Source organism: Erithacus rubecula (assembly GCF_903797595.1).
Source record: "Erithacus rubecula genome assembly, chromosome: 13".
NCBI classification, from domain to species: Eukaryota; Metazoa; Chordata; class Aves; order Passeriformes; family Muscicapidae; genus Erithacus; species Erithacus rubecula.
In genome coordinates, this window is record NC_136665.1 from 8,798,247 (window position 1) to 8,812,406 (window position 14,160).

The following is a 14,160-nucleotide window of genomic DNA, read 5'->3' on the forward strand; positions in this document are numbered from 1 at the left end:
TAATCTGTATATGTAATCTTTTTATCTGTTTTTTATCAAACGTGCAATAAAATAGAATGCTAGAATTCAAATATGTTAATCATGTAGTATGGAAGAGTTAAATATCAGTAATTACTCCTTTGGGTGTTATAAAGGCACACTTTTGAGTGTTGCTATAGAAATAATCTGTGTATAAAGGTAATCTCTGTACGCACCAATGCTGTTCTAGAAATTTATATGTTATTACTTTGACTCGAGAAGTAGAGTCAGCACACATTTAAGATTATACTGTGGAGAGGAGGGGTTCTTTCATCACTGACATTTTTCAAGCATTGTCAAATTTTACTTGCATAGCTTCCATCATTGTCAGAAATACTTCTGTTAGTTTGCAGCTGATGGGTTAATCAAAACAAGATTTTAGATTTTCTTTTTAACACAATCAAGATTGGAAGTTTGTGTCATAACTATTTAGAATTCTTACTGAGGCTTAGCTTTGAGCTTCATTGCTATAAAAGTAAAATTTTTATTGGTTTTGCATTGAAGGCACATACTTAACTAGCAAGCTGATATTTACATGTTCATTTGCTGAAGAATTTTTGGCATATTAATTAGTTATTACATTTAGCCTACTGAAAATAATTTTATGCTTCTTTAACAATTAGATACTTGATAAGATCTGTAAAATCGTGCTCCTATTGGAATCACAAGTAAAAGAATGTCACAGTTCTTTGTGATTCAGAAAGGAAGGAAACCATAACGGAACGTAGGAGACCTGTAAAAGAGCTTTTCTCTGCAATTGTTTACACTCCCTAATCTTATAAAGGAAAGGCTTCCAAAAATTGCACAAATTGCTTTTGCTGTTTGGCAACATGTATAAAATTGAGTTTGATATTTCCCAGTGGACATCAGTTCAGCAAAGCAGCTTGGCAAGGAGTGTTTGTGATACCGGACATGTTCCGTTTGGGGTTTGCTCTAATATCTGCAAATAATAACAAGTATGTTCAGTCACTTTCTATGCTAGAAGGTAGAACTTGATAATGTTGTTTGTAGTGATTATAGTAATCTTATTTTTGGTTATAAAACTGAGATTGGCAGCAACTTTTCTGTCTTCCTCTTGAGGCTATTTATGGGCATTCCTATTTTGCTCTCACAAAAGCATTAAAAAATATCTGTGCAATGAATCATTTGCCCTTTTAATTTTTATGAAGAGCCTATAAACACACAGTTTTGTTTGAGTTTTATTTTTTTTTCAGAGAGCTACTTCATATGCCTGACTTTGTCCTAAAAAGGATCTTATTTGCCTCAGTAAGGTTTTCAAGTGGACTTGTTAGGCAGCCATATAATTAAGGAAGAGTGAGAACATTTTTGATCTGGCAACTGTTTGGAATGCAGAAACAGTGGTCTTGTTGAAATTTACAAAACAAATTAATAGAACAAGAAAATTATGAGACTTCTGATTGCTCTAGTTTCCTCCAGGCACTTTTCATCAAAATTTTTGAGTGCATTCAGGATTTGATTCAAGTTTCTACAAGTGAGAATCTGGCAAGAAGGGGAAGGGGGGAAGCTGTGACAAATTAGTTGGCTTTGTTTTTTCCCCCCCCACAAAGTAAACGACTTCATTAACCATTCATGACAGTTCCCTGGACACTTCTGTTTAAACAGGCTGTTTGTAGCTACCTATTGCAAAGTTAAGGGCAGGTAAATGTTAAACAGATGGAAAGGAAAATTAAATGTCATTGGAAGATTGCTCATCTTGCTGCTACCAATGTCCCTGTGTTTTCACAGTAATTACAAGACTGATCCATGGAATGTTAAGAAATGTTTTCAGCTGTGGGTTTGCTGAATAGTGGTAATTTACATAATAAATTTTGAAAATCAGCAGTGGTCTATTGGCTCAGAAAGTTTGGGAACCATTGTTTTATATCAGAATAACCAGATACTTTATTTTAAATATATGATTCAGTTTTCTTCATGTGATCTTGTGATGCTAAGAAAAAAATTTCAGGTTTGTAATTGTTGTGTCTCGCTTCACCAGAGTACCCTGAAAGTTGTGTTCTGAATAACCTGAGAAATCCTGCAAAATTCTGAAAGTGAACTTTCAGAAGTGAGTCTTGAAGAAATACCAGGCTGCTCATAAAGTTGCTTCCACAGGCCAGGCACATACAGATAAGGGATAAGCTAAAACCACAGCCCTATATGTGCTTCTGTATTATCTCCATTAGCAAAAAAAAAAAAAATTAAAATAGTTGGAAAAAAAGTTTTTTAACCAATTTTAAAATTACCCTTAGAGTTAATGTTAAGGGAAGCCTCACTGTATTTGTGTGGGAAACAAAGTGGTATTAATTGAGAACGTTTCTTAAAATATGGCAAACAAATGGATCACGGATGAAAATTTTCCATGAGGTAAAAGAAATGCTCTATTTGACCTTTTTTATTTAATTTTTTCTGGCACCTTGTTTTATTTAATGGTAACTCCTTTGCCTTCTCTGAGGACAGTCATGATGTGAATTTGTTTCTAAAGGGGACTGATTCTAAGCATGATGATATGTAGTAGTTTTATTATTTGTAAATTGGGCAATCCTACTCACTGAATAAGTACTTTTTAAAACTAGAATTAGTACAAAAATTGTATTTGCTTTGAACTGCAAGGCATTTAATTTACAGTTTGGGTAAGAGTAAGAAGTTAATATTTTCTTGTGCTTATATGTCTTGGCTTTGATTTAGAAGCACATCAGGCACATGGAAATTCCCCTTTTGTGTTGATGTAGGAAAGAGTTTACCTTGATTGTGCCTTTGCTAATCAGATTGTTGTTCCTTAAATTGAGCCTCTTGTCTCTTTTGAGCCAGTACTGTCTCTTATGATCTGTGCTTTCATTGACTGGAAAACACTGCCACCAGAAAATTCATTTAGGGTGTCTGTCATTGGATTTGGGACACTACTTCTTTATGAGGAGTGATTTGAGCATAATTTGTCAACTTCCCATGCATTTCGTCTGAAAAGTCTCATTAAGGAGGGTTGAAAGTCTAATTGCCCTAAATCTTTTTCCATGAGAAGCTAAGAACAAAACATGTTCAGTAAAGAGAAACTTGGATTTAGAACTAATAAACTATAAAACAAAGTATTTGGATGAAATATGTAGTCCTCTCTGTTCTTTCTGCTCTCATAATTTTGTTCTGAAAAAGTCTAAAAGCACATGTGTGTTCTCAGCTCTGCTCAAACCCACCAGTTCATTACTGAGAGCAGGAAAGACAGCCCCTTAGAGAGATGCAGTATGAAGACTTTAGTATGATTTGCTAAACCATTTTCTTAGTTAAGAGAATATGAAAAAATCTATAATTGCTTTATTGATGAACTATACTGCTAAGTATGAATGCCAAAAATACAATGATGAGCTAAATTATAGGTTTTTATTTTTTCCTTATTAATGAAAGGTCCAGACAATCCAAAGCAATATTTTTTCTAAGCCTTTATCTTAAATCCATATGGTCTATGGTTGCAGATGTTTATTGACCAGGTAACTGTGTAATAACCCTTTTCTATCCACCCTCTCCCATGATACACAGCTGGAATTCTTTCACCAGTTTCCTTCCTTTACCTTTCTCACCAACCTAGCTTTTTATCAGGTTTTATCTCTCTACCTATAGATTTTATTAGTGCTGTTTGTGCCTACTGGAAGATCAGATTATGTACAGACAGTGCTTAAGGAAAATCTAGTAAATGCGAGTTTGCTGGATACTGTTTCTGATTTTGCAGATGCCTGCAGGCTGGAGTGTTCTGCATCTAATTTCTAGATGTGTGCCCATTAGAGGACACTCTTAACAAATACTTAGTTTTCTTCTTTTAAATTCCTCCAAAACTTCAGCTGTGAAAGTATTTAATTTGTCTGTGAATACAAATCATCTCTTGTAAGCTTGAGAGGCATTTAATGTGCATTTTGGCTAATAGAAAACTTAATGGGGAAAAGCAAATGTTTTTATTTAGAGTTTAAATAATGTGCATAGGTTTATTATGATATTGAAGATATACTTAATACTTTAAGATACAATTTTTTTAAAAATTAAGTGCAATATTTATCTTAGTATCTGCTAAGGCCACTGAATGAAATAAGGAGGCTTGAATTTTTGGTTTTGGAAATTTCTGTAAGTTTTTCTTTTCATTGTTGGTCTCCAGTGAGAGAGGGGGAGGTTGAGTCTTGGGATGTGGTGGGTGGGTGGCAGTAGTGAAACATGGAATGGCAGCTCTTGCCTGAGCCTGTGCACTGAGACAGGCTTAGAGCAGCTTTCTTTAAAAAGAGACAAGTTGTAAACACAGTCAAGGATTGTCTTAGGCTTGTTGTTCCTTGTTTTGTCAATCCAGAACTCCTTTCCAGTTTATGCAGTGTTTTTTAAAACTCTCTAATTCTTCCTTGTTAATTTCTGTTTCATATTGCATGTTATGTATAATGATTGTTTTAAAGTTTGCATATGTTTTACACTTTAAAATGTATATTAATATTTTTGCTAATATTTGCCTAATCCAATTTTGAGTTTACTTTAACTAACTTTGGAAGATTTGAGTAAAAAGTTGCCAATCATCACATAGCAGTGCAAATTGAACTGTTGTACAAATTTATGATTCAAAGAAAATGTTCTTTTACCAGATGAATTGCAGGGTGCACAATCAGAGTCTGGGGCTAAGCAAGAAATTCAGCAACTGCACAAGGATCTGATTGAAGCCCAAGAGCTAGCTAGGACAAGTAAACAAAAATGCTTTGAACTTCAAGGTGAGACCTAGATCAACTTGGTTCTGTAGGGTATTCATTACAATTGTATATATCAGGTAGTTCAAGATAAACCAACATGTTTTCATAGTATTGAATGCAAACTTGAACTCTGTATATTTCAGTCAGATAATGATGTGATTGAATGTCTTCAGTGGTAGCTCTTTGTTAGATCATCCTATCAGCTATGTAGTTATGTTGTTTTTGAGAGGAAATAGTATAGTCCAGTTTAATTGCATATTGTTCAGTGCTCATTATATTTACAGCCCTTTTTTCTCATTTCTCCTACTCCAGTTTGCATTTAGCACACATGGAGTTTTGATATCAGGCAACAAATTATATCAATTTCAAATTAATTTTAATACTACCACAGTAATGGAATGATGTCTTAGTATTAACTTTTATTAAACTACTTACACAGTTACTACCTTCAATAACTTCCTTAAGTTATATGTTTGTTTAACCTTTTCATTTAAGGAGAGGTTGTGACTAAAATTAATTGCACAAGTGAAATACATGTTACTAACAAAAACTCTTGGGCAATTTTCACTTTTATTTGTAGCTCTCTTGGAAGAAGAGAGAAAAGCATATCGAGTGCAAGTTGAAGAATCCAACAAGCAAATAAATGCTCTGCAAGGTAGGAGTTTTTTCTCCCTCACTCTTTAGAGAAATTATATAGTTTTGACTGTTCCTGTGGCATCATAGTCACTAATAAAGGAAAATGTTTAATTGACTGTGTGTTTTCAATGTGATTTCTTTCACCATATCTTTGAATGTTGTGGAATGTTTCCTTGCAATTCCTGTAGTTCTAATAGTAACTTAGGAAATACAAAATCTGTAATAGATACCTCTTCTTTATCTCCCTGTAGTCTTTCTCAGTTTTCATAATCCAGGGATTCTTACTGTAACTGCCTTTAGAGCACTCAGAAGCTTTAGGTTGTTTTTGTGCTACTCAGTCTCTCCACTCCTTTATAGGATCCTCTTGAAGAATTTTTTCACCCAGATCCACATCCAGTGTCAGCAGTAAGGTTGCTGCAGCAGAGACCCTTGCCTTTTAAAAAAGCAATACAATCAATCATGCTCTTTCAGCCCAAAATGTGTACAGCAGGATGTAATCTCATGTTTTACATAACTTCTGAGTCACATGTTCTGTATCATGTTAACTTCTCATTCATGCAAGTGAGCTCATTGATCAAGAGTCTGTCAGATTGTCCAGCCTTAAGGTCAAAAAATCTTATATGATGTTGTAATTTCCTTAGAGCAAGCATTAGTTTGAAGAGCTACTCAGCCACTGATTATTACAAAACTCAGGAACTTCATCCCTTGCCATCTTTATCATCATATTATTTGCTTGGGACCCAAAAATGTCTGGAAGGCAGATGAGCAGACAGGCAGGGGGACTGACAGTCCTCACTTTCTCAGGAAGTCCAAATAGCCCTAGAAATTATTTTCTGGGCAGTAGTTTGTTGGATAATGTGGTACTTGTCATATACTAGTTACACTGAAAAATTTCTGTGATAACTGTGTTTTATGTGGCTGTCAGCAAAGAATCTTTGCATTTTCAGCTGTTGCTCTTGTAAGAAAGAGAAACTTAAAAAATGCTCATCTTCAGAATGAGAGGAGCTATTTAATTTTGAGTGTCATCTTGCTGGTAATGAATATTCTTCAAGTAGTAAATGCTGTAACAACAATTAAAAAACATTTGGTAGTTATTTCTATGCACAAAAAAAAGAAAAAAAATTTTCCTCCTAAAATGAGAATGAAAGTAGAAACTTGACAGAGCCAAACTTAAATGCAGGATTCCTCTTCTTGATTCAGTACTTTTTTTGTTTTCTGGATCCTTCTCAGGAGAGGTCTTGCTAATGTTTCTTCCTCTCTGTTGTAGTTCAAACTGTTCTGATGTTCACTGTATGCTTTGCTGCTTCCCAAACTTTTAAGCTGTGACACATCTCACTCTTAGGGAAAAGTTGTCAGGATTCTCCCTTGGCAGCCCCTGTGAACTGCAGGGGAAAAGAACCCTGGCAGCTTCATGAAGTAGCATTTCTAGAAATATTTTTGGGGAATCAATGTCTTTGGATAGAAAAGAGAAAGTAACAGAAAAACAACTGAGATCGTGTCTCTACGTGTCAGGTTCATTAGATGAACACATAACTAGAGCAAGGAAATTCAAGTAACTCGTTGTTCCTTATTTTAAAAAAATGAAAGAAGCAAAGCATTCAATTTAGATGAGGTAATGGCTTACATAAACGAGAGATGTAATGGAAGTTTTTTTCTAATTGTCCTCTCAAATTCTATCCAATGCTTCAGAAACCATTCCCATGTTGCTAATAGTAACTTTGCTGTGTAGTTATTTCTACAACTGTATCTAACTTAGAACTGGTGTATGTCTTTGTATTTTCAGTCCAAGACTTTGCTTGTTTTTAGGCTTGAACATCTCAAGGGAGAGTTGTTCATCAACAACATGCACTAGATAAAAAAACACATTTCTTTGAAATGCTGCCAGCACCAAGAGCAGGAGTTTAGCTTGGCTTGATGAAGGAAATATTGTCAGGAAGATATTATTTGCATTCCTTTGCTCAGGCACCTGCTGTATTATCAAGTTGTAGTTCTTTGTGTTTTAGTGCATATTATTTTGGTAGGTTCAAGGCTTCTAATATCAGGATACATGGAAAGGTAATTGTTGATGAATCATGTGTTGCCTGTCAGGTTCTCATCCACTGTTTCATTTGCTTTCTGTTGGTATAAGCCTGTAGAAATTATTTTCAAACAAGGTCATAGTAAGCCTCATTTTCTTCATATATATTTCAAAATCCATCATGCTACAAATGTTTTTATTATGGAACAGAGACTGTTTCAACTTACACAGAATTGCCATGAAATTAATTTACTATTGTCTATAATAGCTCTCAGGTATTACAATATATAACTACCCTAGTTTTTCCCATTATGTCTTTTTCCTTCAAAGTGGAGAATTGGGTAATTCATAGGTTCTTCAATGTATTTAATGAGATATGTGTCTTGCTGGAGCTTGCTTAGAGGAGGGCACAAAAAAGGTGGATTTTTCTTCTTCATTGCACATCAGCTAAGTTATATCAACAAAGTTTCTAGGTTGTACCAGTGTATGAATTCTTTCTGAATTGCTGCATATGTAGCTACTCAAAAACATCAAGTATATTTCTCCTGGAGGTGCAAGTCTCTTTGAGTAGCTCTGATGCTCTATCAGTTTAGAGCAAGACTAACTCACATTCTTCCTGTCATGTTTTATAATGGATTGAGATGACAGAAATAAATGCAAGTAACCTAGGAAGGCTACTCAGCCTTGGTTATCCTCCCCATGGTTTTCACTGTCCTTGTTTTGCCCTTTGGTTCTAGAACATACAACTTGAATCTGTAATTCTGACCCTCTACTGTATCTTACATTAGGTTTTTTCTTTCTTAAGAATTGTACCTTTCCTTCTCACAGAAATTCTTCATTAATTTAATAACTGCTTGTTTGCATGTTGAAATCAGTGAAATACATTCTTTGTTAAAGTGAAATAGAACAACAGCAAATTAAACACTTTGCTCCTATGACTGTTATAACTGTAGTTCTCTTGTTCTTCCCTTTCCTCTGTACTGTACTTTTTTTTTTTTAACTGTTTGCACTGGATTCCATTTGCATTTGTGTTTATGAAAAATTGTGCTGAGAGATGTCTTTAGTAATGAAAGGGTTTTAGAGTGGAATAATTTATAAGGTTTGCTTTATGCAGGAATGTCAAGTAGCCTCATATATGACTGCTGTACATTTACAGTAAGCTGTAAATGATAAAGGACCTTCTAGCTTAGTATACATGGTGCAGCTGTCCCTTTCAATTTAAAATTCATCTTGTGCTTTGACAAATGCTTTTTGCAAAGAAATAGTGTCTATTTCCTCTACTGCATGTCGAGAACAGAGTAGAAATTATTCTATGTCTCAAATATTTATAGACATAGCAAGATAACTGCTGAACAGGCAAACATTTCCAGTGTAGACTTGCAAATGTTTGGCTTGTGACAGAAGCTTTCTGGCTTTCCTCTTGTCCCTGAAAGCCCCAATGTCCTTGTCCTCTAATACTTGTTTTGCTTACAGTGATGTTGGATCTAAATTTTGTTTCCAGATTTTGGAAAGTTGCTTTGGTATCACACACACAGCACAGCCTTGTGTAAGAAAGCCTTGTCCAGACAAAATGTTTGTTTCTTTTGACCCTCTGTATTGCATGGTCCACATACTTGCCTCTTTAAGGGTACAGCTTTTGACAGAATAAATGCATTTTTTCAATTGCATTAGGCTTCCTTAGTCCTGTTAAATATCAACATATTGAGAAAGAGAGATAAGGTTTTTAGTTTGAAAAAATATTAACATGGATGTCTGCTTTCCAGCTCAGTTGCGAAGGTTACAAGAAGAAATTGAGACTCTTCGCAAGGAAAAGGAGAATGAAATTTCAAGCACTCGAAATGAACTCGTCAGTGCTCAAAATGAGATTCTGTCACTTCAAAAAGTAGCAGAAAAAGCAGCATCAGAACGAGACACAGATATTTCTGCATTGCAAAGTGAGCTGCAGACCGTGCGAGCGGAGCTCGAGCGGTGGAGGAAAGATGCCTCTGATTATGAAAAAGAAGTTGTCAATCTGCAAGCCAGTTTTCAGCTCAAGTGCCAGCAGTGTGAGCAGCAGCAGCAGGAGGAGGCCTCTCGCCTAAAAGGTACTTGTTAGGAAGGATGTCACAGAGCATGGCTACCAGAGATCCTGCTCACTGTGGTCAATGCCAGTTACTCAGATCACTGTTTATCTCTCTAGTCATTTGCCATGTGTGTGTACCAAGGCTTGTGGTATTAGAAAAGATGTCTTGCATGCTTCATTAAAAAGTTACTGCCAATTATTCCTCAATTAACTTAGGTACTCTTTTATATCAGTAATAAACTAAGTGTAATTCCACTTAGAAAAGACAGAAAACTTCTACAGCTTGAGGGATTCAAACTGCCAAAAAATTTCCAAGCGGACTTGTGTAACTCGTCTATAGTTTAAACCCATGAAGTGAGAGCACCTGACTTTTTAATTCTATCAAAGTTTAACCAAAACTTATTCTTTAAACATTCTTTTCCTTGTAACAGAGGCAGGTTATCTACTGATTCTCTTGCTATTTTCAAGCCTTGGAAATTATTTTCTTCAAATATGCTTTTCTACCACTCTTTCTAATATAGTAGAGTTGACCCATAAAAAGACTGTTTTCTACTCCTTTGTACCTTAGAAAAAGCTTTAATGAAAAAAGTAACTTGCCTGGCACTGAGTCATAAACCTCGTAACAGTAGAAGATACTGTAATGTTTTATGGGTGCTCACGAGAGAATTCGTGACACAATTACAAACAAGTGCATTTGAAATTTGCAACTGATACTAGCTTTTCCTTCATTTATTCAAGGTGTTCCTTGGAGCAGTCATGAAATAATTTTACTTAATTGAATTAACTTATTCATTGCAGCTGAACTTGAAAAGTTGAAGGCAGAGTGGGTTGCTCTGGAAGCTGAATGTGTTAAACTGAGGAAGGAAAATACTTCACTTACATATGAACTTCAGCGACAAGAGAAGGAGCTTTCTAGGTAAGGGCACAATGATTTGTCTAGGAGGTACCACAGCAGCTGAAGAGTTTGGTGGTGGTGATGGTTTTTCCACCTAAAAGAGATGCACAGCTAGCTGTGGACATATGTTTAAAGGCAAGACCATGACCAGCCTTTTGTTGTCAGCACTCTGTATAGGGAGACAATAACATCTGTTCTTCTGTGATTGCTCTAAGCTGATATTTGCATATAAAAAACAATGTGTTCATCTTTCAAGGGTGAAAGGTGCCTGTTAGTGCAAATTTAAAATGCTAAGGAATCAATTGGATTTTGTTTTTCAGCTCTCAGAAGCAGAGTTTAGCACTAACCAGCGATATAAGTGTTCTTGAAATGTCTCGAAAGGAACTTGAAAATCAGATGGGATCTTTGAGAGAAAAACATCAACGGGATGCAGCCAGTCTAAAAACACAACTCAGTGAAGCTGAGAGTCAAGCAAAAGATTTTCAGAAAGAGGTAACATGAAATATTTCCATTTTGCAAGGATGTAATGCCCAATGACATTTTTAAACTAAAAGAAAAGGGAAAGTTTTCTAGTAATGATTTTTTCTCATGTTTATTACAAGCAGTTTAAATGGTAGCTAAGGAAATATCAACTGAGAGTCAAATCTAAAAAGAGAGACTTGAGGTAAATACACATGTTCTTTGAGAACTTCCTAAACTTTACTTTCATGCATTACTGTAGTGAAGTTACTTTTATGATGTTCAGACAGGTAAATCATTATCCAGAATCATTCTGAACATCATGGTCCAGAGGTTCTTTAGCATGAGTGAAAGTTAATTCTTTTTCTTTTGCAGTCTAATCTTCCCAGTTAGATTTGAACTTTTTTATTTGGCAATGGGACTACATATTCTTTACAAAGATCTCCTTTTATCTTACTGGATTTGTAAGTGCATAAGGAAGAGCCAGCATTCTGGGCATGTGTTTAATCTGCCTGGCCTCTAAAGACCATATCTGGAAGAAGGCCATAGTCTCCAACACTTACTTGCTTCCTCTTATGAGCATTTTGAATGTTTCACCAGTCACTGCTCTTAGTTTCTTTTGCAGTCCTTTTGTTTGCTCTGTGGTTAATTCATCCATGTCACATTCCTTACAATTCTCAGAATCTGAAAATCCCAGTTGTCTTAATCTGTTTTGTAATTAGGTCAGTATTTATCAAGATGCCTCATCTTCTAAATTCGTGGTGAATGCCAGTACTGAAAGTCATTGGTTCTGTCCTTACTGAGCCAAATCACAAGGACTGCTAGAATAGAGAAAATGGAATATGGGCTTGAAAAAGGAAAAGCTACCCATTCTGTAGGAACATGTCACATTCACCCCGTACTGTTTGTAATTGACCCACACTGAGGATTATGGCATGGCATTAACAAGGCATAGTATTTTTTTCATGCCTCCTTGCTCTTACATTTCAATTTGCTATGTGGGAAGAGGATTTGCTTTACTTCATACAATGTTGAATTTTGCATCTCTTAGAGGGATGTAGATATGTAAGCTGCAGCCTAGATGTAAGATCACTATTCAAATGTAAAGGACTCCTTGTTCCTTATTTTCTTGTTTCATTCTTGTAGTTTTTACAGTCCTTTCCAATATGATAGTGAATAACTGGTATGAGAGATTAATTAAAGCTTTGCATTTACTTTGTATTTCCTTGAGTTTAGTAGTCCTAGCCCTGCCAAGCTGGGCAAAAAGTTTAGAAAAAAAGGAAATCTAAATTCTACCCTGCTTTTATGAAGAGTGTGCACTGATGCAAGGCAAGTTAGTCTAGGCAGATGACAGAAAAGGGAGCTGTGTGCTAAGCAGATGTCAGCATGTGCTGGGTGTCCAGGGGTTCACAGATTGTTCTCTCTTTGTCTTTAGTATGAAAGAACACAGACTGTGCTCTCTGAGCTAAAGGCAAAGTATGAGGTGGCTGAACAGCAAAACCAGTCACTCACTGAAGAGCTCAAACAGTGTAAAGAAAACCTGAAGCTGCTACAAGAAAAAGGAAACAATGTAAGTCTGTACCAAATGTGTGGGGAAGTCAGGTTATGACACTGGCAATCCTGTTGATTGAGGGAATATGGAAGAGTCAAATAGAAAAGGAGAGACTTAAAAAAGCTGTGTACCATATTCTATATTATGCCAAATTCCATTCTGGTCCTATATGTGCAGAAATGCAGATCATTACACTATTACAATTCCACATGAAAGTTAAATTTACAGTTACTTGACAGTTTAAGTATGTCCTTAGATACTTGCTCTCTTGAAAACATGTGGCTTAAATACTAGTGAACCAGAAGTAAAATTTTCTGATTTCCAAGAATGATACAGGGGTAAAAGCTGACAAGCCTGTATCCAAATGAATTGAGTGAACCTTTTCAAGCTGCTCTCAATTTATTAGTATTTATTACAATGGATGTTCCCTCCTTACTCTTGCTTATTCTTGTTAACCATGGTTATTTCTGATGGGCTCATGCTTTAAACAGTACAGTTGAATTGTCCTTTCTATTCACTTGTGAAATGTTTTTCAGTTTGAGAGGTTGTATCATTAGAACTGAGTTCCCAGCTGGAGACAATTTTTTATTTTACTGAGATTATGAAATCTTCCAAACATTAAGGGTGTGGCAGACACATTATAAGGTGGTCACAGCCCTATTTTAGGTCCCTTACTACCCTGGGAGGGCTGGTTTTGTCTTCCTGTACTGCCTCTCTGGCCAGTGCAGGGTGAACAGCTCCTGTAATGCACAGTGCTAAACCAGGAGGATAATGAATGCTCTGTAGCAGACTTCAGCAAACTATTTCTCTAACTACAAGGAAAGCCAGCTCTAAATCAGCTGGCTGCTGGATGCCTCAAGTCTGTATGAATGTCCTTGCCATAATTAGTTCTTGAATATAAACCTTGAACCTCATGGAGCTGTCAAAGATGTAAAGAATTCAAGGCCTTTCTCACTTTTTTCAGCTGCATTTTCAGGAATTTGATCTCATAATTCTCTTGGAACCTGATTCTTGCTTAGAATTGTTCTGCAGTGCTCAGATAGTCCTGATTTACTTGACTTGCTTAAAGCAGAAGTCAAAAACAACCAGACTAAAATTCCACCACATTTTAAAAGAAGAGATCCTGCTGAATAAATAATTGTGAATATAAGATTTTCTGTTCTGTTAAAAACATTAACCTTAGAATCAAAATGATCAGTGGAAAGGGAGGAATAGTAAAGGATTGAAATACTGTGAAGGAAATTGGAGCACCTGATGAAAGTGGGAAAACTAAAAGGAAGTTTTAGGGAGAATTAGAGGTGAGTATTTAAATGAAAGCAGAAACCACAGCAGTTGCCAAAATCTGCTTGCAGAAGAGGAGTTAATTGTGACACTTGAAACCCGGAGGTCAGGGTGTGATGAAGAACATCCTCCATATAAGGGCAAACTCACTGCTCACCAAACATTACTCACAGTCAGTAATGTAAAACATTTCCATCTTGGGGATTGTTTCAAACATCATGGATACTGGGCTGAGTTCCAAGGTCAAATATTTCAAGTACCATTGCCCCCTTATGCTGGAATCATTATCTGCTACTTCATTTCTGAGGACAGAAAGTGACTTCCCACTGTGGGATTTGTTCCTTTTTGCAGCCCACGTGTGTCTGAGTTTGCATATCTTCATATTCTAATAAAAGATGCACATTTTTGTTGAAGCACCTAGTTAAATGCTCCTTGGCAATAGACAGATTTATCATGTATTGATAAGTTTGTGAGGAGAGAAATCTAATCATTTGGAGGTGATCTCATAGAATGTGATGGATATTTATCATTGATTTC

General features: G+C 35.9%; 1 protein-coding gene across 50 annotated transcripts in view; it reads left to right on the top strand.

Moving 5' to 3' along the window:
- Positions 1-14,160, top strand: part of SLMAP (sarcolemma associated protein) — an 88,910-nt gene that overhangs the window by 59,247 nt on the left and 15,503 nt on the right. For 41 of the 50 annotated variants that reach the window (XR_013775715.1, XM_079316923.1, XM_079316901.1 and 38 more), the window contains 6 exons: positions 4,620-4,742; positions 5,302-5,376; positions 9,138-9,458; positions 10,235-10,352; positions 10,652-10,823; positions 12,226-12,360. Coding sequence is in view for 49 of the 50 variants with exons in the window: in XM_079316923.1 (XP_079173049.1) it covers positions 4,620-4,742; positions 5,302-5,376; positions 9,138-9,458; positions 10,235-10,352; positions 10,652-10,823; positions 12,226-12,360 (944 nt within the window). In the remaining variant the exon portion in view is untranslated. The remainder of the gene's footprint in view (positions 1-4,619; positions 4,743-5,301; positions 5,377-9,137; positions 9,459-10,234; positions 10,353-10,651; positions 10,824-12,225; positions 12,361-14,160) is intronic. The other 9 variants (XM_079316908.1, XM_079316910.1, XM_079316922.1 and 6 more) reach the window with 1 other exon arrangement.